Consider the following 25742-nt stretch of genomic DNA (forward strand, 5'->3'; position numbering starts at 1 on the left):
CTTTGCTTATAATGGCATTTTCTTTTTCTTTTTTTAATTTTTATTCCTTTTTTTATTTTTGGAGCTGCAATTACAGATTGATTTTCTAATCCATATTCTAAAGCTTTTGCCTGGTATTATCTCTCTCCGGATGGTTTGTTTTCTGGGCATTGCCATTGTACTCAGTAGTATAAAGGATTATTGATCTGGTGTCCATGCCGTGGGCTGGTCGGATGCCGGTAGAAGTGTACATACACATATAGATACATATTACCCATTGGAAGAAATAAAGCATGTGTTTATAGGGAGGATATGTCAGGAGGAGACTCGATTTCCTACATAAGGATAACTAAGTTGCCTCCTTTTAAATGTCCTTTTACACGGTATGATACATATGATACAAGTGAACGTCGACCTATATAGAAAGTTTTTAAATGGTCAGTGTAATTTCAATAAAATTTGCATAGATCAAATACCACTATTGAATATCTGAAACTTTGTAATATATCTTATGAAATAAATATTATTCTTTCTCCACTTATGAACCACTTCCCTCTCCCTCACTTCTCCTCTTGGACTCATCATCCATTCTGAAGAACAGATAAAATCTGTGTTGTTCAAGGCAAGACGGATTGCAAGTTTACTGAGAGGTCACATTACAACTGCTTATTGAGGTCTTCGAAGACAGGAGGAGGAGGATGGAAGAGCAGAGTAAGAGGCACACACCTACACACAAACAATATTACTGCTTTTCAGTATGTTTTTTTTCCTCATACCAGAGCTGGACTCGCAGCTACATGGGAGGAGGAGGCTAAGAGACAAACACAACTATACATAAATGAGATTATTGCTTTTTAGTAAGTGTTTTTTTTCTCACATCAAAGCTGGACTCACAGCTACATAGGAGGAGGGAAGAGCAGAGTAAAAGACACACACACAAATGAGATTATTGCCTTTTAGTAAGTGTTTTTTCTCACAACAGAGCTGGACTCACAGCTACACAAGAGGAAGATGGAATAACAGAGTAAAGTACACACAGGTACTGAAAAGCAGTAATATCATTTGCGTGTAGTTTTGTGTGTCTCTTACTCTGCCCTGCCCACCTCCTACTGTGTAGCTGTGAGTCCAGCTCTGATGTGAGAAAAAAACACATATTGAAAAGCAGTAATATCATTTCTGTGTGTTTTTTTATCACATGTGAACTGGACTCACAACTTCATAGGAGGAGGAGGAGAAAAATGAGTAAGAGACGCACACATACACACAAATTATATTTCTGTTTTTTGGTAAGTGTTTTTTTTGTCACATCAGAGCTGGACTCACACCTACACAGGAGGAGGCAAGAGCAGAGTAAGAGACACACACTACACGCAAATAATATTGCTGCATTTTGAGTAAGTGTTTTTTTCCTCACATTAGAGCTGGATTCACAGCTGCACAGGTGGAGGGAAAAGCAGAGTAAAAAAATACAAATGATATCACTGCTATGGTCATTAAGTTCTGGATTGGATCTATGTAGGTGTACATAGGGTGTCTTGGTGGGTCTGTATTTACACTGTGTTCCAAATTATTATGCACAAAGAGTTTAGGAGTGATAAGGTTAGAATTTTTTTGTTTGTCATTTAAACTCATTGATGGTGATGTGTGTCAGGGCTCTTTATATCACTGAAAGCAATTGCAGATACCTGTGCACATTAGTTTGGCAGGTGTGTCCAAATAAAGGCAAGACTACTTAAGAAGGCTGTTCCACATTATTAAGCAGCCTACATTTTTGGCCAAAATGGGAAAGAAAAAGGATGTGTCGGCTGCTGAGAAGCAACAAATTGTAGAATATTTAGGTCAAGGCATGACTACAATCAACATTGCCAAGACACTTCATCGTGATCATCGCACAATCAAGAAGTATGTAGCTGATTCCCAGCACACACGTGTGCGTGCTGATAAGGAAAAATTGAGGACTCTTTCCAACAGGCAATTGCATAAGGTTAAAAGAGCAGCTGCAGAAATGCCTTGTCTTAGCAGCAGACAAGTTTTTGAAGCTGCTGGTGCCTCCAACGTCCCTAGAACAACAAGATGCAGGGTCCTTCAGAGGTTTGCAGCTGTGCGTAAGCCATCCTGTCGACCACCTCTATCCACTGCACACAAGCAGAAACGTCTCCAGTGGGCCAAACGATACATGAAGACTGACTTCCAAACTGTTTTGTTCACCGATGAGTGCCGTGCAACGCTCGATGGTCCAGATGGATGGAGTGGAGGATGGATGGTTGATGGACACCCCATGAAAACACGGCTAAGGCGCCAACAAGGAGGAGGTGGAGTAATGTTTTGGGCTGGAATCATGGGGAGAGAGACTGTCGGCCCCTTTATGATCCCTGAAGGGGTAAAGATGAACTCCATAATCTATGTGGAGTTTCTAAAACAATACTTCCTGCTACGGTTCAAGAGGAAGAACCGTGCTTTCCGCAGCAAGATCATTTTCATGCCTGATAATGCACCGTCTAGTGCTGCAAAAACACATCTGCATCTCTGGCTGCTATGGGCATAAAAGAGGACAAACTTATGGTGTGGCCACCATCTTCCCCTGGCCTCAACCCCATTGAGAACCTCTGGAGCATCATCAAAAGGAGTGTCTATGATGGCGGGAGGCAGTTCACATCTAAGCAACAGCTCTGGGAGGGGATTCTGTCCACATGCAAAACAATTGAAGCAGAAACCATCCAAAAACTGACAAATTCAATGGACGAGAGAGATCAGAAGCTTCTTTCCAACAAGGGGTCCTATGTGCAAATGTAACATCACCTGGAATAAAGGTTTCACTTGAAAACTGTTTGATTTCATTTTGTAATAAGCTGATAATGCTTATAACTTCACAATTGACTATTTTTTTGTTCAAAATAAAATAAAAAAGGTCGAAAACTCTGCTGTGCATAATAATTTGGAACATGCATTTTGAGTGTTTATTTTTTTTTAAAAAGATACTGGTTTCATAGGCAGTTTGTTCCAAAACATTGCAATTATACTAGAATAGTAGATGACTGGAAATTAACAATGACTGCAATTCAGATAGGTAATTTAGAGAAAATAAGAGGAAATATTATTTGCATAATAATTTGGAACACAGTGTATTTAGGTCATTTAGGGTTTGTACGTATTTGGGGGTTTTAAAGGGAACCTGTCACCACGTTTTTGGAAGATGGGATAAAAATAGCGTTAAATAGGGGCAGAGGTGGGCGTTACATTAGTGTGTGTGTTATGCGTTTATTACCCACCTAAGTTGCCGAAATAACTTTGCAAAGTCTCCGTTTTCGCCTGTCAATCAGGCTGGTCAGGTCGCATGGGCGTTGTCTTCCCCCAGATTTGGCGTAGTTTTCCGTTGGTGGCGTAGTGGTGTGCGCATGCCCAAAGTCCGGAATCCTCTTCCAGGGGATTTAAAATAGCGCGGTGTTCGTTATTGCATTGGTGATCGGTGGGCGCGGCCATCTTCCTTTGGCCGCGCGTGCGCAGAAGCGGCGCTCTGCTGGCCGCGGCTTCAGGAAAATGGCCGCCGCGATATCCATCTGCGCACGCGCGGCATCCCGCGGCCATTTTCCTGAAGCCGCGGCCAGCAGAGCGCCGCTTCTGCGCACGCGCGGCCAAAGGAAGATGGCCGCGCCCACCGATCACCAATGCAATAACGAACACCGCGCTATTTTAAATCCCCTGGAAGAGGATTCCGGACTTTGGGCATGCGCACACCACTACGCCACCAACGGAAAACTACGCCAAATCTGGGTGAAGACACCACGCCCATGTGACCTGACCAGCCTGATTGACAGGCGAAAACGGAGACTTTGCAAAGTTATTTCGGCAACTTAGGTGGGTAATAAACGCATAACACACACACTAATGTAACGCCCACCTCTGCCCCTATTTAACGCTATTTTTATCCCATCTTCCAAAAACGTGGTGACAGGTTCCCTTTAAGGTCTGTTTTTAGGGCATCTGGTCTGGAGTGTGAACTCACTTAAGACTCTAGCCGGGTGTCTGCGTTTAGGGGGTCTCAGGTTTGTATTTGTTTCAGAAGTCCAGTTGTATTTGTTTGAGGATGTTATTTAAGAGTCTGTGGTGGACATGGCGTCCTGAAGGACATTTGGGGTTACGGGGACGTGGATTGGAGTTCACCCGATTGGAAAGGAAAAAAATAAGTGTCACAATCCCCCAGAAGACGATATTGAAAAGTCACATTTTTTTCTTATTATAAGTATTCCAATAGGTCAAAGACCAGTTCTCATTTTTTTTCTTTGTGATCCACTTAATTAAAAACTTCACTAGGGAGACTTAGTTACTAAACGTAAAAGATAAAGACGTCGTTAAGCGGTTCCTGGGAGAGTTCGCGGCTGCGCGAACCGAGAAAATATCCTTTATCTGTCCATCATTAACCAGGTAAAAATGTATCATACTGGAAACAGAAAGTGGGCACAAAGATGATATGGGGTCCCATAACAAATAAAGATGAATGAATTGCAACTGAAAGGGGCAAGTGTTAGTTAACCATTCAGGATCACGCTATTTTATGGCTTAAAGTGGACCTATCACCAGCTCAAAAACGCACAGTTTTTGCTCTTATTTTACTTCTTCCTCTTCCACTTTTTTCTTTTTTTTTTTTTAAGATCTGCCATACTGTTCCAGAGATATAGAGATATGGGTCTTTTTATTTAGCGCTAAACCAATCTAAAATGTCAGATTTTATTACTGTATGTGTGTTTTAATAATACTTAATTTTTTTGTTCCCCTAAAAGGACATATACACTCACCGGCCACTTTATTAGGTACACCATGCTAGTAACGGGTTGGACCCCCTTTTGCCTTCAGAACTGCCTCAATTCTTCGTGGCATAGATTCAACAAGGTGCTGGAGGCATTCCTCAGAGATTTTGGTCCATATTGACATGATGGCATCACACAGTTGCCGCAGATTTGTCGGCTGCACATCCCAAAGATGCTCCATACAAGGCAGGATGGATCCATGCTTTCATGTTGTTTACGCCAAATTCTGACCCTACCATCCGAATGTCGCAGCAGAAATCGAGACTCATCAGACCAAGCAACGTTTTTCCAATCTTCTACTGTCCAATTTCGATGAGCTTGTACAAATTGTAGCCTCAGTTTCCTGTTCTTAGCTGAAAGGAGTGGTACCCGGTGTGGTCTTCTGCTGCTGTAGCCCATCTGTCTCAAAGTTCGACGCACTGTGCGTTCAGAGATGCTCTTAGGCCTACATTGGTTGTAACGGGTGGCGATTTGAGTCACTGTTGCCTTTCTATCAGCTCGAACCAGTCTGCCCATTCTTCTCTGACCTCTGGCATCAACAAGGCATTTCCGCCCACAGAACTGCCGCTCACTGGATTTTTTTTCTTTTTCGGACCATTCTCTGTAAACCCTAGAGATGGTTGTGCGTGAAAATCCCAGTAGATCAGCAGTTTCTGAAATACTCAGACCAGCCCTTCTGGCACCAACAACCATGCCACGTTCAAAGGCACTCAAATCACCTTTCTTCCCCATACTAATGCTCGGTTTGAACTGCAGGAGATTGTCTTGACCATGTCTACATGCCTAAATGCACTGAGTTGCCGCCATGTGATTGGCTGATTAGAAATTAAGTGTTAACAAGAAGTTGGACAGGTGTACCTAATAAAGTGGCCGGTGAGTGTATATTATTAGATTAAATATAGGCCCATGGTAAACGTAAAAAATGTACAGTGCCTTGTGAAAGTATTCGGCCCCTTGAACTTTTCAACCTTTTCCCACATATCATGCTTCAAACATAAAGATTCCAAATGTAAATTTTTGGTGAAGAATCAACAACAAATGGAACAGAATTGTGAAGTTGAACGAAATTTATTGGTTATTTTACATTTTTGTGGAAATTCAAAAACTGAATAGTGGGGCTTTCAATATTATTCGGCCCCTATAACTTAATACTTTGTTGCGCCACCTTTTGCTGCAATTACAAGTCGCTTGGGGTATGTCTCTATCAGTTTTGTACATCGAGAGACTGAAATTCTTGCCCATTTTTCCTTGGCAAACAGCTCGAGCTCAGTGAGGTTTGATGGAGATCGTTTGTGAACAGCAGTTTTCAGCTCTTTCCACAGATTCTCAATTGGATTGAGGTCTGGACTTTGACTTGGCCATTCTAACACCTGGATACGTTAATTTGTGAACCATTCCATTGTAGATTTTGCTTTATGTTTGGGATCATTGTCTTGTTGGAAGACAAATCTCCGTCCCAGTCTCAGGTCTTTTGCCGACTCCAACAGGTTTTCATCAAGAATGTCCTGTATTTGGCTCCATCCATCTTCCCATCAATTTTAACCATCTTCCCTGTCCCTGCTGAAGAAAAGCAGGCCCAAACCATGATGCTGCCACCACCATGTTTGACAGTGGGGATGGTGTGTTCAGGGTGATGAGCTGTGTTGCCTTTACATCAAACATATCATTTGGCATTGTTGCCAAAAAGTTAGATTTTGGTTTCCTCTGACCAGAGCACCTTCTTCCACGTGTTTGGTGTGTCTCCCAGGTGGCTTGTTACAAACTTTAAACAACACTTTTTATGGCTATGTATGAGAAATGGCTTTCTTCTTGCCACTCTTCCATAAAGGCCAGATTTGTGCAGTGTACGACTGATGGTTGTCCTATGGACAGACTGTCCCACCTCAGCTGTAGATCTCTGCAGTTCATCCAGAGTGATCATGGGCCTCTTGGCTGCATCTCTGATCAGTCTTCTCCTTGTTTGAGATGAAAGTTTAGAGGGACAGCCGGGTCTTGGTAGATTTGTAGTGGTATGATGCTCCTTCCATTTCAATATGATCGCTTGCACAGTGCTCCTTGGGATGTTTAAAGTTTTGGAAATCATTTTGTATCCAAATCCGTCTTTAAACTTCTCCACAACAGTATCACGGACCTGCCTGTTGCGTTCCTGGGTCTTCATGATGCTCTCTGTGCTTCAATCAGAACCCTGAGACTATCACAGAGCAGGTGCATTTATACGGAGAATTGATTACACACAGGTGGATTATATTTATCATCATTAGGCATTTAGGACAACATTGGATCATTCAGAGATCCACAATGAACTTCTGGAGTGAGATTGCTGCACTGAAAGTAAAGAGCACGAATAATATTGCACGCCCCACTTTTCAGTTTTTGAATTTCCACAAAAATTTAAAATAACCAATAAATTTAGTTCAACTTCACAATTGTGTTCCACTTGTTGTTGATTCTTCTCCAAAAATTTACATTTGGTATCTTTATGTTTGAAGCATGATATGTGGGAAAAGGTTGAAAAGTTCCAGGGGGCCGAATACTTTCGTAAGGCACTGTATATATATTCACTTAGTTATCCCTCACTGCTTCTCCTATTTCTAGGTTCGGCACCTTTATGGGCAAACGTGGACATTATGTGTCGAACCCCTGCAATGTAAGAGGAGAGTTGATATTTGCTTGGCTGAAACAAATGAACTGATTTTGCTTTTGTGTGTTTTGTAGTAAGTGACCCCCTCTGCGAGGATGATGAATATTTATGGGAAATGTACCAATCATCATCTCCCTCGCTGGTCACCGTAGCATCATCATTGTGCAGTGTGAAAATCGGTAATCTTGTTTTAATGATTGCTAGGTGGATGTATGATTTGCATATTAAAAAAAATAGAAGACAGGGGCGCAGACTCATCTCTTAAGATTTCTGCTTCTTTCCAATTTGATCTTTCATTTCCCAAACACATTGCGAGGACAGATAACAGAAGAGATGTGTGCTCTTCACGAAGAAAAATATTCTCTGCTTCACAATGTTCATATTCGGAGTTATTAAAGGCTGCTTCCACCTCCACAAAAAATTTTTTTTTATTTCTTTAACATATTTAAGTAAAGCGACTTTGCAATTAATCTGCATTAAAAATGTCCTACCGCTTTGTATCTACAGCTGCAAAACAGACCTGTGTATCTCCATGGTAACAGACAACAAACAAACTCCTTGTAGTCAGATCCTGCAGCCATCTGTTTGCGCCTTTCTGTTAATATATCATATATAGTTTAGGAAGTCGTAAAGGACAGACACATGGGAATAGGTTTACAGGATCAGATTTATTTTTTGTGTTCATTACCATGGTAATGCATCAGCCTGCGTAGCAGCTGGAGACACAAATTGTATCACATTTTTAATGACGGCTGTTATAAAGGCAACCTCTTTGCACGAGTGGTTGCCAGTGATAGCTTGCTATAACCTGGTTTGGAGCTGGAGGTGTGAGCTGTATGAAGAGAGGTCGTTTCTGGAGATATCTGTTTGGAAGTTTGAGTGTCTTCCTTTACCTTATCACCTATTTTGGTTTGCCTCACCCTACCTTTATACTTTTTTGTAGTCTGGGTGCATTTTGAGTGATTGTTGTTTCTTTTACTTTTGTCTGTTTCCCTTTCTTGCCTTTAGCTGAGACCAAGACTAGTGTTCCTTCCCAACGCACTAGCCAGGGTCGTGCTTAGGAAAAGACAGGGATAGAAAGGCCTGCGCTGCGTGGGGTGGAAGAACCCATCTAGGGATGTCAGGGATGGCTGTGCAGGGCAAGTTTCAGGGGCTACCCTTCCTATCTCTCCCTAGTGGTAGTGCTTGCCTTCCTAACCATCTCGCCGTGCGCCGTCTGGCTACTTGGTGGAGCGTGACATCATCGGAGTGTGTTTGAAACAACTTTTTTCCCTTAATCAAAATGAGATCTATTTTTTTAATATTTATCTAAATAAAGGTTCACATTTTTTATGGAACTGGAACCCCAGTTTTCATTTTTTACAAGAGTAAGAAATGCCACTAAAGTAGTATAACTTTTTATGAATTCTCCCCTTCCTGCGCATGCTTCGCCCACTTCAGTGGAGCTGGCCTGGACCATCATTAAAAAGACAAAAGTTGCCAAATTTGTGTACAATTTTGAATTATGCCAAAATTTTGTGTTTTACTCCAGAAAAGTACTGTAAACACTTAAATTGGCCCCACTGACTTTTTTTTTTAGTCTCCCCAGCTGTTTTATTTTTTTTGCAAGCGTGAACACAGCCATGTTGGTTGTCACCTTAATTTAATTTTAATTGAGCATAGTAACGTGATTGATGGGAGTTTTATTAGTGCTTTTGTGGCATCTGAATGACCCCATCATGCATCATAAGTGATGAAGAGCTTGTTCTGTACATCATATGTTGGCGACCTGTCTTTAATACGGGCTCAGGAGCCGAGCCTGCATAATTTCCAGGACATGATGACTGTGTTTTTCACTCATCATCTGCCTCTAACATCCGCAAATGGAGAGGAGCTTTGCCCAAAGTTGTTTAACCTGTTAAATACTGTTGTCAATCTGTGATAGTGGCATTCAAAATGAGCAACCTTGGAGGGTGTGGTGTTCTAACTACCCATGGCGACACCGATGATATCACAGGTCGGTGATGGGCTGACATGACAGTTGGGAGTCTACTGATGACCACTGTACCTGTCATGACTGTACTCCTATGAAAGCTAGCCCATTGCTTCATATGAGAGTGTGATTATTGCTATACACAGCAGTGCAGTTATATTCCTGTGTATGATACAACCAATCAGACAATCACAGGTTCAAGTCCCCTAAGGGGACTACAAAATACAGTAAAAAATTAAAATGTTATTAAATAATAATAATAATGTAATACTATGCTACTTGGTATCACCGTAATAGTACTGATCTGGAGAATCTTGCTAAGTCAGTTTTATCCTATAATGAAGACTGGAAAAATAACCCATAGTTACATAGTTATATAGTTATTAAGGTTGAAGGAAGACTGTAAGTCCATCTAGTTCAACCCATAGCCTAACCTAACATGCCCTAACATGTTGATCCAGAGGAAGGCAAAAAAAACCCATGTGGCAAAGAGTAAGCTCCACCATGGGGAAAAAAATTCCTTCCCGACCCCACATACGGCAATCAGACTAGTTCCCTGGATCAACGCCTTATCAAGGAATCTAGTGTATATACCCTGTAACATTATACTTTTCCAGAAAGGCATCCAGTCCCCTCTTAAATTGAAGCAATGAATCACTCATTACAACATCATACGGCAGAGAGTTCCATAGTCTCACTGCTCTTACAGTAAAGAATCCGCGTCTGTTATTATGCTTAAACCTTCTTTCCTCCAGACGTAGAGGATGCCCCCTTGTCCCTGTCTCAGGTCTATGATTAAAAAGATCATCAGAAAGGTCTTTGTACTGTCCCCTCATATATTTATACATTAAAATAAGATCACCCCTTAGCCTTCGTTTTTCCAAACTAAATAGCCCCAAGTGTAATAACCTATCTTGGTATTGCAGACACCCCAGTCCTCTAATAACCTTGGTCGCTCTTCTCTGCACCCGCTCTAGTTCAGCTATGTCTTTCTTATACACCGGAGACCAGAACTGTGCACAGTATTCTAAGTGTGGTCGAACTAGTGACTTGTATAGAGGTAAAATTATGTTCTCCTCATGAGCATCTATGCCTCTTTTAATACATCCCATTATTTTATTTGCCTTTGTAGCAGCTGCCTGACACTGGCCACTGAATATGAGTTTGTCATCCACCCATACACCCAGGTCTTTTTCATTGACGGTTTTGCCCAGAGTTTTAGAATTAAGCACATAGTTATACATCTTATTACTTCTACCCAAGTGCATGACCTTACATTTATCCCCATTAAAGCTCATTTGCCTTTTATCAGCCCAAGCTTCTAGCTTACATAAATCATCCTGTAATATAAAATTGTCCTCCCCTGTATTGATTACTCTGCAGAGTTTAGTGTCATCTGCAAATATTGAAATTCTACTCTGAATGCCCCCTACAAGGTCATTAATAAATATGTTAAAAAGAAGAGGGCCCAATACTGACCCCTGTGGTACCCCACTGCTAACCGCGACCCAGTCCGAGTGTGCTCCATTAATAACCACCCTTTGTTTCCTATCCCTGAGCCAGCTCTCAACCCACTTACACATATTTTCCCCTATCCCCATTACTCTAATTTTATGTAACAACCTTTTGTGTGGCACCGTATCAAAAGCTTTGGAAAAGTCCATGTACACTACGTCCACTGGGTTCCCTTGGTCCAGTCCGGAACTTACCTATTCCATCCCACCCCCAAAAAAATAAAATAGGCAAAATTGTGCTTTTTTCTCAATTTCACCTCCCTTGGAATTTTTATTCACACTTTCCAATATATTGCTTGATCAAATGAATGGTGTCATTCAAAATTACAACTCGCCCTACAAAAAAAACAAGCTGTGTAGACAGAAAAATAAGAAAAGTCATGGCTCTTTGAAAAAAAGAGAGGGAAAGAAAAACCCTGAAAATTGCCCAGTTGGCAAGGTGTTAAAACATCTTTTCCCATATTAAACAAAGAAATGTACAATCAATTAATAATAATTGATTAATCAAGATGTTAAAGTGTAGATTCTAAAATCTATAGGATTATTGTCTGCATAACCCAGCCATTATGAAATGTAACTCGTTTATTGTCTTCTTCTTGTCTTTTCATCCATCAAACAGTGCCAAAATGGTAGACTCAAAGATTGTCTAAATAACATTGTTGTGAGAGACCTATATAATACCGCCAAACAGTTGGGTAAATAGTACCGTTACACGGTTCAATCAAGAAACTAAGATAGTTTTACACATTGCAGAAGATTGTATCAGCCAGAGAAGATTCGTGTGACTATGGGCAGAGCCGGGCAGGTGGGCTTTCTCCATGATGACTTGCAGCTATCACATCACAATCAGGAGGGCTAATATAGTTTGCATAAAAGCTAAGGCAGGGAATGCAGCTGCCATTGTTTGGTGAATCCAGATAGTGAGAGAACAGTCCTAGGAAACCTCAGAGTGTTACACACGTATTTCAGGGCATTTGGTGGTTTTGCAGTAAATGTGATTCATGGGGCAGTGATTCGCCTCAAATATAATTTTCGGGGAATACAGTATATGTCAAAGTTGGCGATTTCAAATTTCAAAAGATTTGATGATCCTCATTTCTTACCTCTTCTTTGTTTAAATGGTTTTCCACTAATAGAGGCGGTGAGAGTTTATCACTTGTGATCTTCACCAATTAGCCAGAGTAGCGAGTAACTACGAACATGTCACATCCATAGGTCTTAGATTTTAATAAGCAAACGTGTAATGATAAATTTACCCTTTGATGGCGCTACACAAAATTTATATAATTCGTGGACTTTTTTGACTTGTATTTGTTGACGTGTTTTGCTCCAAATTTTTCAACATGTTGCTCAGTTCATGAATTTTGTGAAAAATTAAATATATATTTTGCTTTCAACTTTTTTTTTTGTTGCATCATTGGAAGACAAAAAGCTACGTGCTCCTCTAAAATGTTGCAAAATTTGCTAAAAAGAAAAGTAAAAGTAAGGTGTCTATAAAATAAGTCCAGGAGAGGAAGGGGAAAGGCTGGAATGCATTTGGGGGAAAAAAAAGTGCAACTTTTTAAAAAGTCACAATTATTGAATTAGTGGAAAACATCTGGAAACCTCAAACCTCACCCATAATAAAAATAAAACATATAACATAGAAAACACATAAGATAGACTTTTAAAAAGGCTCAAATTAGAAGAATAATAAGGCGGAAAAAAACATATAAAACACAAAAAAACGAAACAAAATACGCACATTCAATATTGAATCTTAATTTGGTTGTAGATGATCCAGTTGTTACCCAAAATCAGTGACTTTTTGGGAAAGTGTCACCATAAATTTTATCAAGTGTAACCCTTTTCCGATGCAACCAATTTTCGTTTTTGCGCTTTAATTTTTTCTTCCCCTTATTCCAAAATTTCAAAAGTTTTTCTTTTACTTTTTCTGTCCACTTTGACGAGTAAGTGTTCACTTTACAACATATTTTACTGGAAAATGTAAAAAAAAAATCCAAGTGAGATGAAACAGTGCAAAAAAAAAGACAAAAACAATATGTGATATGGAATATCAAACTTTGGGAAGGGGTGGTTAAAAAAAATAACTCCACAGACGACCTTCACTGCATTCTCTGGGTAATATTTTTGCGATCAATCAGAGTAGCCAAGATGAAGCTCCTCGGGGGCGGGACAAGGCTCTGCCATAAGAATGAGCAAGTCAAAATCAACCCAATATAGAGAATTCTTTCTAGTCAATAACTTGTCACTAAAGATTTGTTTTCTTATGGGATGATGATAAATTACCAATTAGTTTGTGTTGATGATGTGATTATGGTTTGATTAGAAGGGGGAAGAAACATGTTTTGTATGGGTGGGGCTCTTAGACTTATACCCTCAAGGGACCACAAGTCATAACTAAGCCATTGTGTTGTATTAAGGACATTTTCAGAGCTGACTTCTTTCAGTTATAATGGGATTCGGATCTCTTTCACTAAGGTTCCATAGAGAGGGTTTTCTCCATAGGGGACAGCGCACACAGACGGTTTCCAAAACCGACATTTATGATATATCAATGTTGTAATGACTAATCATTTCTTACGTTTTTTTCTTGGCAGATATTCAGGAATTTTATGAAGTCACATTGCTCAGCTCCCACATTGGGAATAAAGAAAAGATCTCTGAACTAAACCACGTAGCAGAATTATGGGAGAAAAACAATTCTCTTTCTGCAGGAGCTGAAAGTCTACAGAAAGCTTCCAAGGTAATGACACAGTGACATACTGACAAGCATCTGCCATCCCGACCTCATAACCTACTGTAATTAAAAGGATCTGTCACCAGGGTTTCGTTACTCTATCTATGTACACAGTTTCTGCACCAGCAGAATAGTGAGTGCAGCTCTGGAGTATAATACAGGATGTAACTCAGGATCAGTAATGTAATGTATGTACACAGTGACTGCACCAGCAGAATAGTGAGTGCAGCTCTGGGGTATAATACAGGATGTAACTCAGGATCAGTAATGTAATGCATGTATACAGTGACTGCACCAGCAGAATAGTGAGTGCAGCTCTGGAGTATAATACAGGATGTAACTCAGGATCAGTAATGTAATGCATGTACACAGTGACTGCACCAGCAGAATAGTGAGTGCAGCTCTGGAGTATAATACAGGATGTAACTCAGGATCAGTAATGTAATGTATGTACACAGTGACTGCACCAGCAGAATAGGGAGTGCAGCTCTGGAGTATAATACAGGATGTAACTCAGGATCAGTAATGTAATGTATGTACACAGTGACTGCACTAGCAGAATAGTGAGTGCAGCTCTGGAGTATAATACAGGATGTAACTCAGGATCAGTAATGTAATGTATGTACACAGTGACTGCACCAGCAGAATAGGGAGTGCAGCTCTGGAGTATAATACAGGATGTAACTCAGGATCAGTAATGTAATGTATGTACACAGTGACTGCACCAGCAGAATAGGGAGTGCAGCTCTGGAGTATAATACAGGATGTAACTCAGGATCAGTAATGTAATGTATGTACACAGTGACTGCACCAGCAGAATAAGGAGTGCAGCTCTGGAGTATAATACAGGATGTAACTCAGGATCAGTAATGTAATGTATGTACACAGTGACTGCACCAGCAGAATAGTGAGTGCAGCTCTGGAGTATAATACAGGATGTAACTCAGGATCAGTAATTTAATGTATGTACACAGTGACTGCACCAGCAGAATAGTGAGTGCAGCTCTGGGGGATAATACAGGATGTACAACTCAGGATCAGTAATGTAATGTACGTACACAGTGACTGCACCAGCAGAATAGTGAGTGCAGCTCTAGGGTATAATACAGGATATAACTCAGGATCAGTAATGTAATGTATGTAAACATTGACTGCACCAGCAGAATAGTGAGTGCAGCTCTGGAGTATAATACAGGATGTAACTCAGGATCAGTAATGTAATGTATGTACACAGTGACTGCACCAGCAGAATAGTGAGTGCAGCTCTGGAGTATAATACAGGAGGTAACTCCGGATCAATAATGTAATGTATGTACACAGTGACGGCACCAGCAGAATAGTGAGTGCAGCTCTGGAGTATAATACAGGAGGTAACTCCGGATCAGTAATGTAATGTATGTACACAGTGACTGCACCAGCAGAATAGTGAGTGCAGCTCTGGGGTATAATACAGGATGTAACTCAGGATCAGTAATGTAATGTATGTACACAGTGACTGCACCAGCAGAATAGTAAGTGCAGCTCTGGAGTATAATACAGGATGTAACTCAGGATCAGTAATGTAATGTATGTACACAGTGACTGCACCAGCAGAATAGGGAGTGCAGCTCTGGAGTATAATACAGAGGATGTAACTCAGGATCAGTAATGTAATGTATGTACACAGTGACTGCACTAGCAGAATAGTGAGTGCAGCTCTGGAGTATAATACAGGATGTAACTCAGGATCAGTAATGTAATGTATGTACACAGTGACTGCACCAGCAGAATAGCGAGTGCAGCTCTGGAGTATAATACAGGAGGTAACTCAGGATCAGTAATGTAATGTATGTACACAGTGACTGCACCAGCAGAATAGTGAGTGCAGCTCTGGAGTATAATATAGGAGGTAACTCCGGATCAGTAATGTAATGTATGTACACAGTGACGGCACCAGCAGAATAGTGAGTGCAGCTCTGGAGTATAATACAGGAGGTAACTCAGGATCAGTAATGTAATGTATGTACACAGTGACTGCACCAGCAGAATAGTGAGTGTAGCTCTGGGGTATAATACAGGATGTAACTCAGGATCAGTAATGTAATATATGTACACAGTGACTGCACCAGCAGAATAGTGAGTGCAGCTCTGGAGTATAATACAGGAGGTAACTCCGGATCAGTAATGTAATGTATGTACACAGTGACGGCACCAGCAGAATAGTGAGTGCAGCTCTGGAGTATAATACAGGAGGTAACTCCGGATCAGTAATGTAATGTATGTACACAGTGACGGCACCAGCAGAATAGTGAGTGCAGCTCTGGAGTATAATACAGGAGGTAACTCCGGATCAGTAATGTAATGTATGTACACAGTGACTGCACCAGCAGAATAGTGAGTGTAGCTCTGGGGTATAATACAGGATGTAACTCAGGATCAGTAATGTAATGTATGTACACAGTGACTGCACCAGCAGAATAGTGAGTGCAGCTCTGGAGTATAATACAGGAGGTAACTCCGGATCAGTAATGTAATGTATGTACACAGTGACGGCACCAGCAGAATAGTGAGTGCAGCTCTGGGGTATAATACAGGACGTAACTCAGGATCAGTAATGTAATGTATGTACACAGTGACTGCACCAGCAGAATAGTGAGTGCAGCTCTGGAGTATAATACAGGATGTAACTCAGGATCAGTAATGTAATGTATGTACACAGTGACTGCACCAGCAGAATAGTGAGTGCAGCTCTGGGGTATAATACAGGACGTAACTCAGGATCAGTAATGTAATGTATGTACACAGTGACTGCACCAGCAGAATAGTGAGTGCAGCTCTGGGGTATAATACAGGATGTAACTCAGGATCAGTAATGTAATGTATGTACACAGTGACGGCACCAGCAGAATAGTGAGTGCAGCTCTGGGGTATAATACAGGACGTAACTCAGGATCAGTAATGTAATGTATATACACAGTGACTGCACCAGCAGAGTAGTGAGTGCAGCTCTGGGGTATAATACAGGACGTAACTCAGGATCAGTAATGTAATGTATGTACACAGTGACTGCACCAGCAGGATAGTGAGTGCAGCTCTGGAGTATAATGCAGGTTAGTAAAGGGTAGGCATTGTCAAGCATTTACAAAGTTTTTGTATCGATTTTTTTTATCCATACATAACATTATGATGTTTAAAAATTGAGATAATGACATCAGCATTGCAATTTTTAGATAATTGTTATATCCGTATGTCGCAGATCCTTTTGTTTTTACACAGTCCATCAGGTGCTCGGTTTTCCGGTAATGATAGGAAATGTATTCACAATGTATCTCTTGCTGCAGTCATCCTTATTTATTTATTTATTTTACCAATTAGGAAATGAATAAAATATTCTTATTTCCCGTGAGTTGACAACACCTTCGTCTCTGGCATCGGGGCCATGAATAATTCATTAATACCTATTGATGCCGCGGACGCCGCTGTTATCTGCGGGTTGCGTCCTCTTTGTAGCACATAGCATCCTTTCTGAACTCTTCGCACACAATTGCCTGAATACGTGTAACCATGACGACGGCGATAACCAGAGTAGTAGGACATCAGCCGCCTATAGCCTTAGCGGGTCACGGAGGAGTCAGACACGTGTAGGGTGTAATTAAGGCTTATTGTGCCTCCTCGGTGCATTGTGTGCCATGGCGGCTGCTTATTACACCAGATTAATTCTCCTGACGCACGTGGGGTAATGTTTTCCAATTCCACGGTGACAGTAAACGCGACATTTTCTTGTTTTGCAAAAACTTTCGTGGCCGGCCAGGGTTTTATGTTCTTGTAAATGAAAGGGCAAGTTGTCACCGGAAACAACGACACATGATAAGGTTAGCAGCTCTGCCCTTTCATTTCTCCTGCTGGTAAAATATGTTATTTTACACTTTACTTTAACTTTTTTTTTAAGAGTTGTTTTTATAAAGAAATTCCCTGCCTCTATTTGTTCTTTTAGGAAACTCCCCTATATTTAAATGGCCAGAAGTATGTGGATACCCAACAAATCCGCCACCAGATTTCACAATAAAAATGGCAAACATTATTAAATATCGCTCCAAGACCTGGTGAGGCTGTTGTGCTTACGGTGAAAATCCCGTGCCTAAGTCATGTCCGTCGTTGTCTCTCTACAGGAAGTGAGATGTGTCTTTATCTCCCTGTAGAAAGAGGGTGAAGGTTTTTTCTCTGTACAGGAAGTGGTGATAGGTCTTTGTCACTCAACAGGAATTAGGGTCAGGGCTTCATTTTTCGACAGGAAGTGAATCTGGTCATTTTCTCTATAAAAAGCGGGACTGGATCTTCACCTCTTTACAGGAAGTGAGATGTGTGTTTGTCTCCCTGCAGAGCAAGGGGGAAGGTTTTTTTTCTTTCTACAGGAAGTGGTGATGGTCTTTATCTATCTTTAGGAAATGGGGATTGGTCTTTGTCTCTCTACAGGAAGTCAGTTTGGATTTTTATCTCTTTACAGGAATCTTCATTTTCTTGACAGGAAATGAGGTGGTTCTTTGTTTTTCGAAGTGTGAGCTATTATTTGTTTGTCAGCAAGAAGTGGGTGTTTATTTCTCTACAATATGGGCGGGTCTTCACCTGTGCTAAGGAAGTGGGGATGGGTCTTTATCTCTCTACAGGTGATGCTTGCAGGTCTTTATTTCTCTACAGGACACGAGGAAGGGTCTTTAACTCTCTATAGTGGGGGAGGTGTCATTATTTCTCTTTATTAGTGGCGGGATCTTTATCTCTCAATAGGAAGTGCTGGTGGTACTTTATCTCTACAGAAAGTGGGGTAGGTATTTTCCTCTATACAGAAGTGCGGGTGGGTCTTTATCTCTCTTTAGGAAGTGGTGGGTGGGTCTTTACAGAAAGTGGGGACGTGCTTTTATTTTTCAACAGGAAGTAGAGATGGTCTTTATAGTTCTTCAAGAACTGAAGGTGGGGCTTTATTCCTCTATGAAGTGGGGGCAGGTTTTCGGCTCTCTACACTTGCTGCTTTTTTCCATAACACTGAATACAAAGAAAACAAAGAGACAAGCTGTCAATTCATGGCAGGCAAGTTATTTAACAATTGTAGAAACAATGTTAGCTGGTAAGTAATGGAAAGGAAATCACAGCACCTATAGTACTGGCAGAATGCGGATGAAGAGGAATCAGAACATGAGAATCAGGATAGGTAATGATTAGGATTTAAGGGGGCATCAAATGGGTTAAAATCAGAAATCTGAATCTTTCCCGCAGAACTATGCTCTGATGTCTTGTTTAGCTGCGCGCTCATCCAGATCTTTTGGTTGCAACCATTTGTTTTATTGTCTCTCAATGATAATTAACTTCCTCCTCACTTGGACGAGTAATTATAAAAGTGACAGATGGAAACGAACGCCCTTAGCCCCACAAACCATCCCGTTAGTTACACATCGCAAGAAAGAAACTGAATACAAAGCAAATAGAAGGATTCCGCTAAGACGGGAACGTTTATTCCCAGAGATCTCCCTTAATGGTGCCCGGTACAAATGGCAATATTGTCATCCCTGTTTGCCGATTTGGCATCTTGGCCATGTGCCACAGCCGACACCAGGGTGACCTGAGATATAGAAAACACCGGACTGATGATTATAGATTGTAAAGGTTCCCTTTAAGATTTGCACAATGGGAAATTACAATCCTAGGAAACACATATGACTCCCGCCTAATTTTTTGGAAGGGAATGAACACTGATGTTATAATAGGGCCAATAAGTGCTTCAAAGGGATTGTCTAATTTTTTTTAATGTAAAATTGCCTGTCTAAACAAGGTGAGCGGCCTCTGCCATATATCCGGGGCAGACGGTCTCCTAGGCAGGGAGCACAGCGGTTACAAGCGCTTTGCTATAGAGCGCTGCTCTGAAGCTCTCCAGAATGTTGGATCGATCTGACTTCGGTCTCCCTGCGTTCCTCTGATACTGCAGAGACAAAGCCGCTGTGAATGTAGGAGTGGAGAGTGCACAATTGGGGTCAACGGCAAGACAATGCTGAAGGTCAGTTATCAGGAGCGCACCGTCCTCCAGGAAGCAGAGAGGCAGGAGAGCGGTGTGCTCCTGAACATCGATCTTTAGAAAACCTCTTTAATTATACCTAATGCCAAACAATGCAAATGTGGCGCCCCTAGGGGTATTTGCCACAAAAATAGTTATTGACACCAAATACAAATATTAAAATAGCAAGACTGCACTACCATCTCCGGCCAGAAGGGGGAGCTCCAGAGACTCCCCTTGATCTATTCTGGTCTGAGAAAAGAATTGGCAGTTGGGTTGAGGAGCTGAAAGTGAGAGGTCGTATAACTGAACTCCTAACAGCCCTATGACGGATTATAGGCCCGTAATACCGATAGTAGGAAAAGAGGAATAGAGAAAAAAGACATTGTGAGAACCGGGTAGCAATAACCTCTACCCAGAATAGGCGCAGAGATGGATACCGGATCCGTGGCTATATTGATTATATATAATACAGCAACCGGAAGGAAGTGAGGTGATATCAGCTTCACCAGGGTAAGACGCAGCAACAGACACAGAGTTCAGCGGTACTCCCAGAGGGGGTAAGCCGACAAAAAGGACTTGGGTTGTCCGTCGAACCACAGCACAGAACAGACAGATTGGGTCGGCAGCCAGTTCACATACAGCAGCAGGGCCATACAGAAACTGCGCATAATAAGAGGTGGAAATCCTGACAGGGTCAAAGTAATTCAGGGTTCTTATACAGACTCCGGTGACAGTATTGGTGGCAAATCCCTTTTTGTTGAAGTAAACTGGTTAAACGTTTCAGCGCCTCAGTCTTTCATTTGGACAATAGCCATCGATCCAGGATTGGGGTCATCACAGCTGGGAGGACCTGCTGCTGATCAAGTAAGTGTCTGTTCCTTCATGATATGTTATGGAAATATTAGGGTTGGATAAATATATCCCTGTGTGTGCTGTGGCCGCTCCCAATTAGACTGAGTATTTTGAGCGCTCATCAAGAATGGACTGTACACAACTGTGACAGAACAACATTCCATCAATACTGATACTTTATTGTACATACATAGTTTTATATTTTCACATAGAAAGGAGTGGTTAGGGGTTGTCAGGGGTGGTTAGTTAATTACCATATTGTCTAGCTCCTCTGTCATTGGTTATCTAAACATATATGGAATATTGTGATTAATGCTCATATGACTGCTGATTAAGCAACTAAACCTGAGTTCTGCTTTTAGGGATGGAAAACCCCATATGATCTGTCTGGGTTATATCAGTTTGTCAGCCATTTTAAACCAATGATTATAATGTATATATTAGATGTGAGCATATAAGTATATATTTGATTATAGAGGAGTATACATGCAAGTGAGATCTACATGATGTATATATTTCTATCACAAGCCCCCCTTAGATATCACTTGCCCTAATCCTAGCCTCCTGTCCCAAAGCGCTGCAACTCTTTTGTGCTGTCGGCGAACTGACACAAGCCTAACGCCTGTGCCCCACTCCGTACAGACTTTTCGCAAATGGGCGGTCAGGAGATCTGTCCCTAACGGGGGTTCGTTGCAATCAGTCTCTTAGTCAATAGCATGTGTAGTGAGCGATGTGTAGTCTTTATCAGGTAGGTCATCTTTTCGGTCAGGCCGCAACATCATTCTGGCTTGGGTGTCATCTTCTGGTAGGGGAGCTTTCTTGCCAATGCGATGAGTGAATCCAAGTGGGTCTTCCCTCCAGTTTCACAGAGTTTGGTGTCATCAGCAGCACTTGAGCAGGATCATCAAATCTGGGATCGAGTGGTGTTCTCCTTACAAGCTTTTTCACCAACACCCAGTCTCCTGGCTTCTAGGAGTGCATACCGGACACTGAATCTGGATCTGGCAATGAAGAAAAAAACTCGAGAATGGATGTTAGCAAGTTTCTTGGTGATTTCAATTACATAAGCAGACAAAGTATCATATTGCATAATCAGCTGCTGAGGGAAAGGATACCCCTAACCTGGGACTAGACACAAACAAAATTTCATATAATGACAGCTTTTCTGGGCCTCTGGGAGTGTGTAGGCCTAAGTCTGACCCTACTGCTGACTAGATCTCTCATGTGAGGTTTGCTGTGAATGCAGGTCCCTGGTCACTCTCTATCACTTCTGGGACCCCATGGCTGCATATCTCATCTCTGAGAGTAGCTTCTTTGCAGTAGTCTTTGCTGACTGGTTCTTCACTGGGAAAACTTCTGGCTGTCATCCTGAGAACATGTCCACAACCACAAGGGCATATTCGAATCCTCCACTTGGCGGAATTTGGATGTGGTCTATCTGGATCCTCTGGAAGGGGTACAGTGGTCTGGCAAGACAATGTGTGGGAACTTTCTTCATTCTTCCAGGGTTGCATTTGCCACAGGTCAGACAGCTGTTTATGAACTTGGCTGTTAGGGTGGAGATTTCTGGAGCGAACCAGTAAGCACCAATCGGATCATTCATCTGTGTCTTTAATCTGTGTGTGGGCCCATGTGCCCACTGGACCACCATAGGGTACATGCTTCGGGGTAAACTGGGTTTGTAGTCCATTTAGTATACCCTTCCTTCTTCATGTGTTGCTCACTTCTGCATCCAGCATTCCTTCTTGTCCTTTGGGGCTTGCTCTTGCAACTTTTTTGAGCAGATCCCAGGATGTCATCTTGTCAGGTTTCCTGTCTTCAGCCGTCCTGTAGTAGCCGTCCGGCTCTACGACCTCTTCCACTTGTCCATATTGTCTTCCCTTGACTGTTTCTTTGGCTGCCATATCCGCCATGTTGTTGCCTCGTGCCCCTACTGTGTTCAGTTTTCCATGCGCTTTGACTTTTAGCATTGTCACCACTTTTGGAAGTTGAAGTGTGTTCAGCAGGTCCTTAATGGCTCCATTGATGCTTCACGGTTGTTCCGCTGGCTGTTATGAAGTCCCTTGCAGCCCAGATGGGTCCGAAGTCGTGTGCTATGCCATGCAAGTACCTTGAATCGGTATACATTTTCTCAGTCTTGTCTTCTGCCATCTGGTAGGCCTTCATCAGCGCTATCAGTTCTGCTTCCTGGGCTGACAGACTGGGCGGCAGACTTCTGGACCACAGGATCTCTTGATTGCTTGTCGCTGCACCTCCCGTGTGGAATCTTCCTTCATCATCTGCAAATCTGGAGCCATCCACATAGAGGATCAACTCTGAGTTGGTCAGTGGCTCTTCTGCCACCTTGGGTAGTCCTGCTGTTTCCTGTTGCATGATGCTGAAGCAATCATGGTCATTCGTCCGGAGCAAATTCAGATCCCTGCAGAAGGTATCATGCAGATTTTGATCAGACTTTTTATCTGAGGATCCGTATCTGTATCCCCCCTTGGGAGTGGGAGTAGAGTGGGCGGATTGAGGACTATGCATCTGGAGATGGTGACATTGTTGGGCAGGAGTAGAGAGCACTGGAGGCGAAGATGCCTGGCGGTGGAGAGATGTTTTAGCTGGGTTTGGTTGAGGATTGCTGAGATGTCATGCAGAGCCAGGATTTCCAATGGTTTTTCCACTGATGTCAGTAGTCCTGTCCAGGAGGGCGTGTGCTGCAACTGCTGCTCTCATGCGGGAGGAAGAGGCTTCCCTTGCAACTGGATCCAGGCAAGCTAAAAAGTAGTCCGAAAGTCTCTGCTTTCCCCCCTGAAGCTGTGTCAGGACTCCAGTAGCAAGGCCTTCTTTTCTCACCAAGTAGAGACGGAATGGCTTCTCGTAGTCAGATGGGCCTAGTGCTGGCTCTGAGACTACTGTGCCTTTTAACTTCTTGAACGAACTGAAGGCTGCATCTGTCAGGAGGAACGGGGTCACGCTGACGTATTCACACAGAGGCTGCATTAGGACGGAAGCATCAGGGATCCAGGCTCTGCAATACGAAACTAGACCAAGGAAGGCCTGTAGCACCTTTGGAGTTGTCGGAGGGACCATCTTCTCCACTGCGGTCTTCCGGTCATCTGTCAGGTGTTTCGCCTGGTGAGCAATACAGTGTCTCTGGAACGTAACTTGCTTCAGACACCACTGGACTTTGTTCTTTGAGATCTCGCAGTGCTGCTCCGCCAGGTAGAGTAGGAGATACAAGGAATGGGCTTTACACGTGTCAAAGTCAATTGCACAAAGGAGTAGATTGTCCATGTATTGTAGCAGGGTCACTTCTGCATGTTCTGCGACCCAGTTGGTGAGGACTGTGGACATTGCTTTGGTGAACCGTGAAGGGCTGTTCTGGGCCCACTGTGGCATCACTGTCCATGTGTGTTGTCCCCCCTGGTGCATTAAGGCAAACAGGATCTGGTCTTCCGGATGAACTGGAACACTGGAGAAAATGTTTGCCAGGTTGTTCACTGTGAACACTTTTGCTGTGGCAGGCACATTTGAGAGCAGAGTGTGTGGATTCGGCATAATTGCAGTTTCAAACACCGTGGCGTCATTCACAGCTCTCAGGTTGTATACCATTCTGAACTTGGCAGGCTCTCCTTTTACAGTCTTTTTCTTGATGGGGAAAAGCGGGGTATTGCAAGGCGATGTGCGAGGAACAATGATTCCTATTTCCAGGTAGACCTTCAGTTGGTCAGAGGCAGCTTGACTCTAGGCCTGGCCTGGGCCTTACGAGGGTACGGGGTTCATGGCTTGAGTGACACCCGTACTGGGGCAACTTGAGGTTTTCTCATGTGCTGGGGTCCCTTAGACCATAGACTTTCTGGTACTACATCCAGTACCTCCTTGGGTAGGCCTCGATTGTTTAATGTTCTTGTAGGGCCGCCAGCATGACTCTTCTCGGGTCAGGGATGAAGAAAGTGTCACTGTCCCATCTTCCTGGAACACTGTGGTTGCCTTCAGCTTCTGCAGTAGGTTCGCTCCCAGTAGGTTGAGTGGCAGGTCCTTTACACCACAAACTGGGACAGGATAGAGTGTCCTGGCTGAGTGCACACGCTCAGTGGCTTTGTAAGCTGAGAATGTCTGACTTGACCATCAATGCCCATGCGAGACACAGAGGATTCTGATAGGCAGGTGGGATCAGTGAGTTCCACATGTGTCATCACACTTCTGGCTGCACCACTTTGGATCTGACAACGCCATCCACTTTAAGGGTAATTTGAGGTATTGGTCCTGCAGATGAAGTTTTACATGTCAGGAGCATAGTGTCTTGCGGGCCTGGCTTGCTTGCCTCTGTCCTATGGACGGGGTACTTCACTGCTTTCTGCACTTCTTCCTTGACCTGTTTCTTCTGGACCAACTCTTGGGTTGCATGGGTCCAGTCTCTTCGGGGGCGTGGGTGCTTCGCACTGGTTCTGGTAATGGCCAAACTTGCCACAGATGTAACCCTTGACACTTCTTCTGTCTTTGTAGGGTGGTTGCTCTTCCAGGTCAGTGGTCACCATGAGAGGGGCTGTCTTCTGCACCCCTGGTTGAGACTCAATCCTTTTGGCTACTGTGGACAACGGCATGATGGGTACTGTAGCGGCAGCGGGGTCCGGCCTGCTGATTGAAGCTGCGGTGGTAAGACGGGGCCTGCAGGTGCATTCGTGACGAGGCCTGGGGTGCCATGGGACCGGCGGCTGCATCCAACCCAAGGTCTTGGGGCGTTACAGGGGCTGTGGCTGCATCTGCCATCACTTCTTCCCCCTGCTCCAACATAGCTTCTCCCCTTTGCTAACCTTATTGAGGTCGGTGTCTCCTCTATGGAGTCTGCAGCGATTCTTCCGGTGTGTTGATCGGCACTTTGCAGCATCTTCACCTCTGGCTTCCCTTCTGGTGTTCTCAGCAGCACGGCACCCTTTTCCTTCTTTGTGCTCTTTTGTGGTGCTATAATGGTGGCAATTTTGGTGACAATCGGCAATAAACAGTCTCCTAGGCGCACATAAAACATTTTTTCTGGGTCAGTCCACTGCTATTGACCTGTTCCTAGGCCTAGCCACTATCAGTGGTTTCCTGATTGGCTGTCTCAGTCCATGCCCAAAGGCCTGTGCCAACATTTGCCTGTGTATCTGGTCATGAATGGTGAAGCCCAAGTCTTGGGATACTTGCATTACTCTGCCATGAAACTTCTTTACAGACTCTGTCTTATCTTGGCTC

At 42.9% G+C, this 25742-nt stretch overlaps 1 protein-coding gene across 5 annotated transcripts in view; it reads left to right on the plus strand.

Annotated features, from left to right (window-relative positions):
• DLG2 (discs large MAGUK scaffold protein 2) overlaps positions 1–25742 on the plus strand; it is a 1278757-nt gene that overhangs the window by 209797 nt on the left and 1043218 nt on the right. For all 5 annotated transcript variants that reach the window (XM_077298627.1, XM_077298628.1, XM_077298639.1 and 2 more), the window contains exon 3: positions 13512–13657. In XM_077298627.1, coding sequence (XP_077154742.1) covers positions 13512–13657 — 146 coding nt within the window. The remainder of the gene's footprint in view (positions 1–13511; positions 13658–25742) is intronic.

Source organism: Ranitomeya variabilis, chromosome 3 (genome assembly GCF_051348905.1).
Source record: "Ranitomeya variabilis isolate aRanVar5 chromosome 3, aRanVar5.hap1, whole genome shotgun sequence".
Lineage (NCBI taxonomy): Eukaryota > Metazoa > Chordata > Amphibia > Anura > Dendrobatidae > Ranitomeya > Ranitomeya variabilis.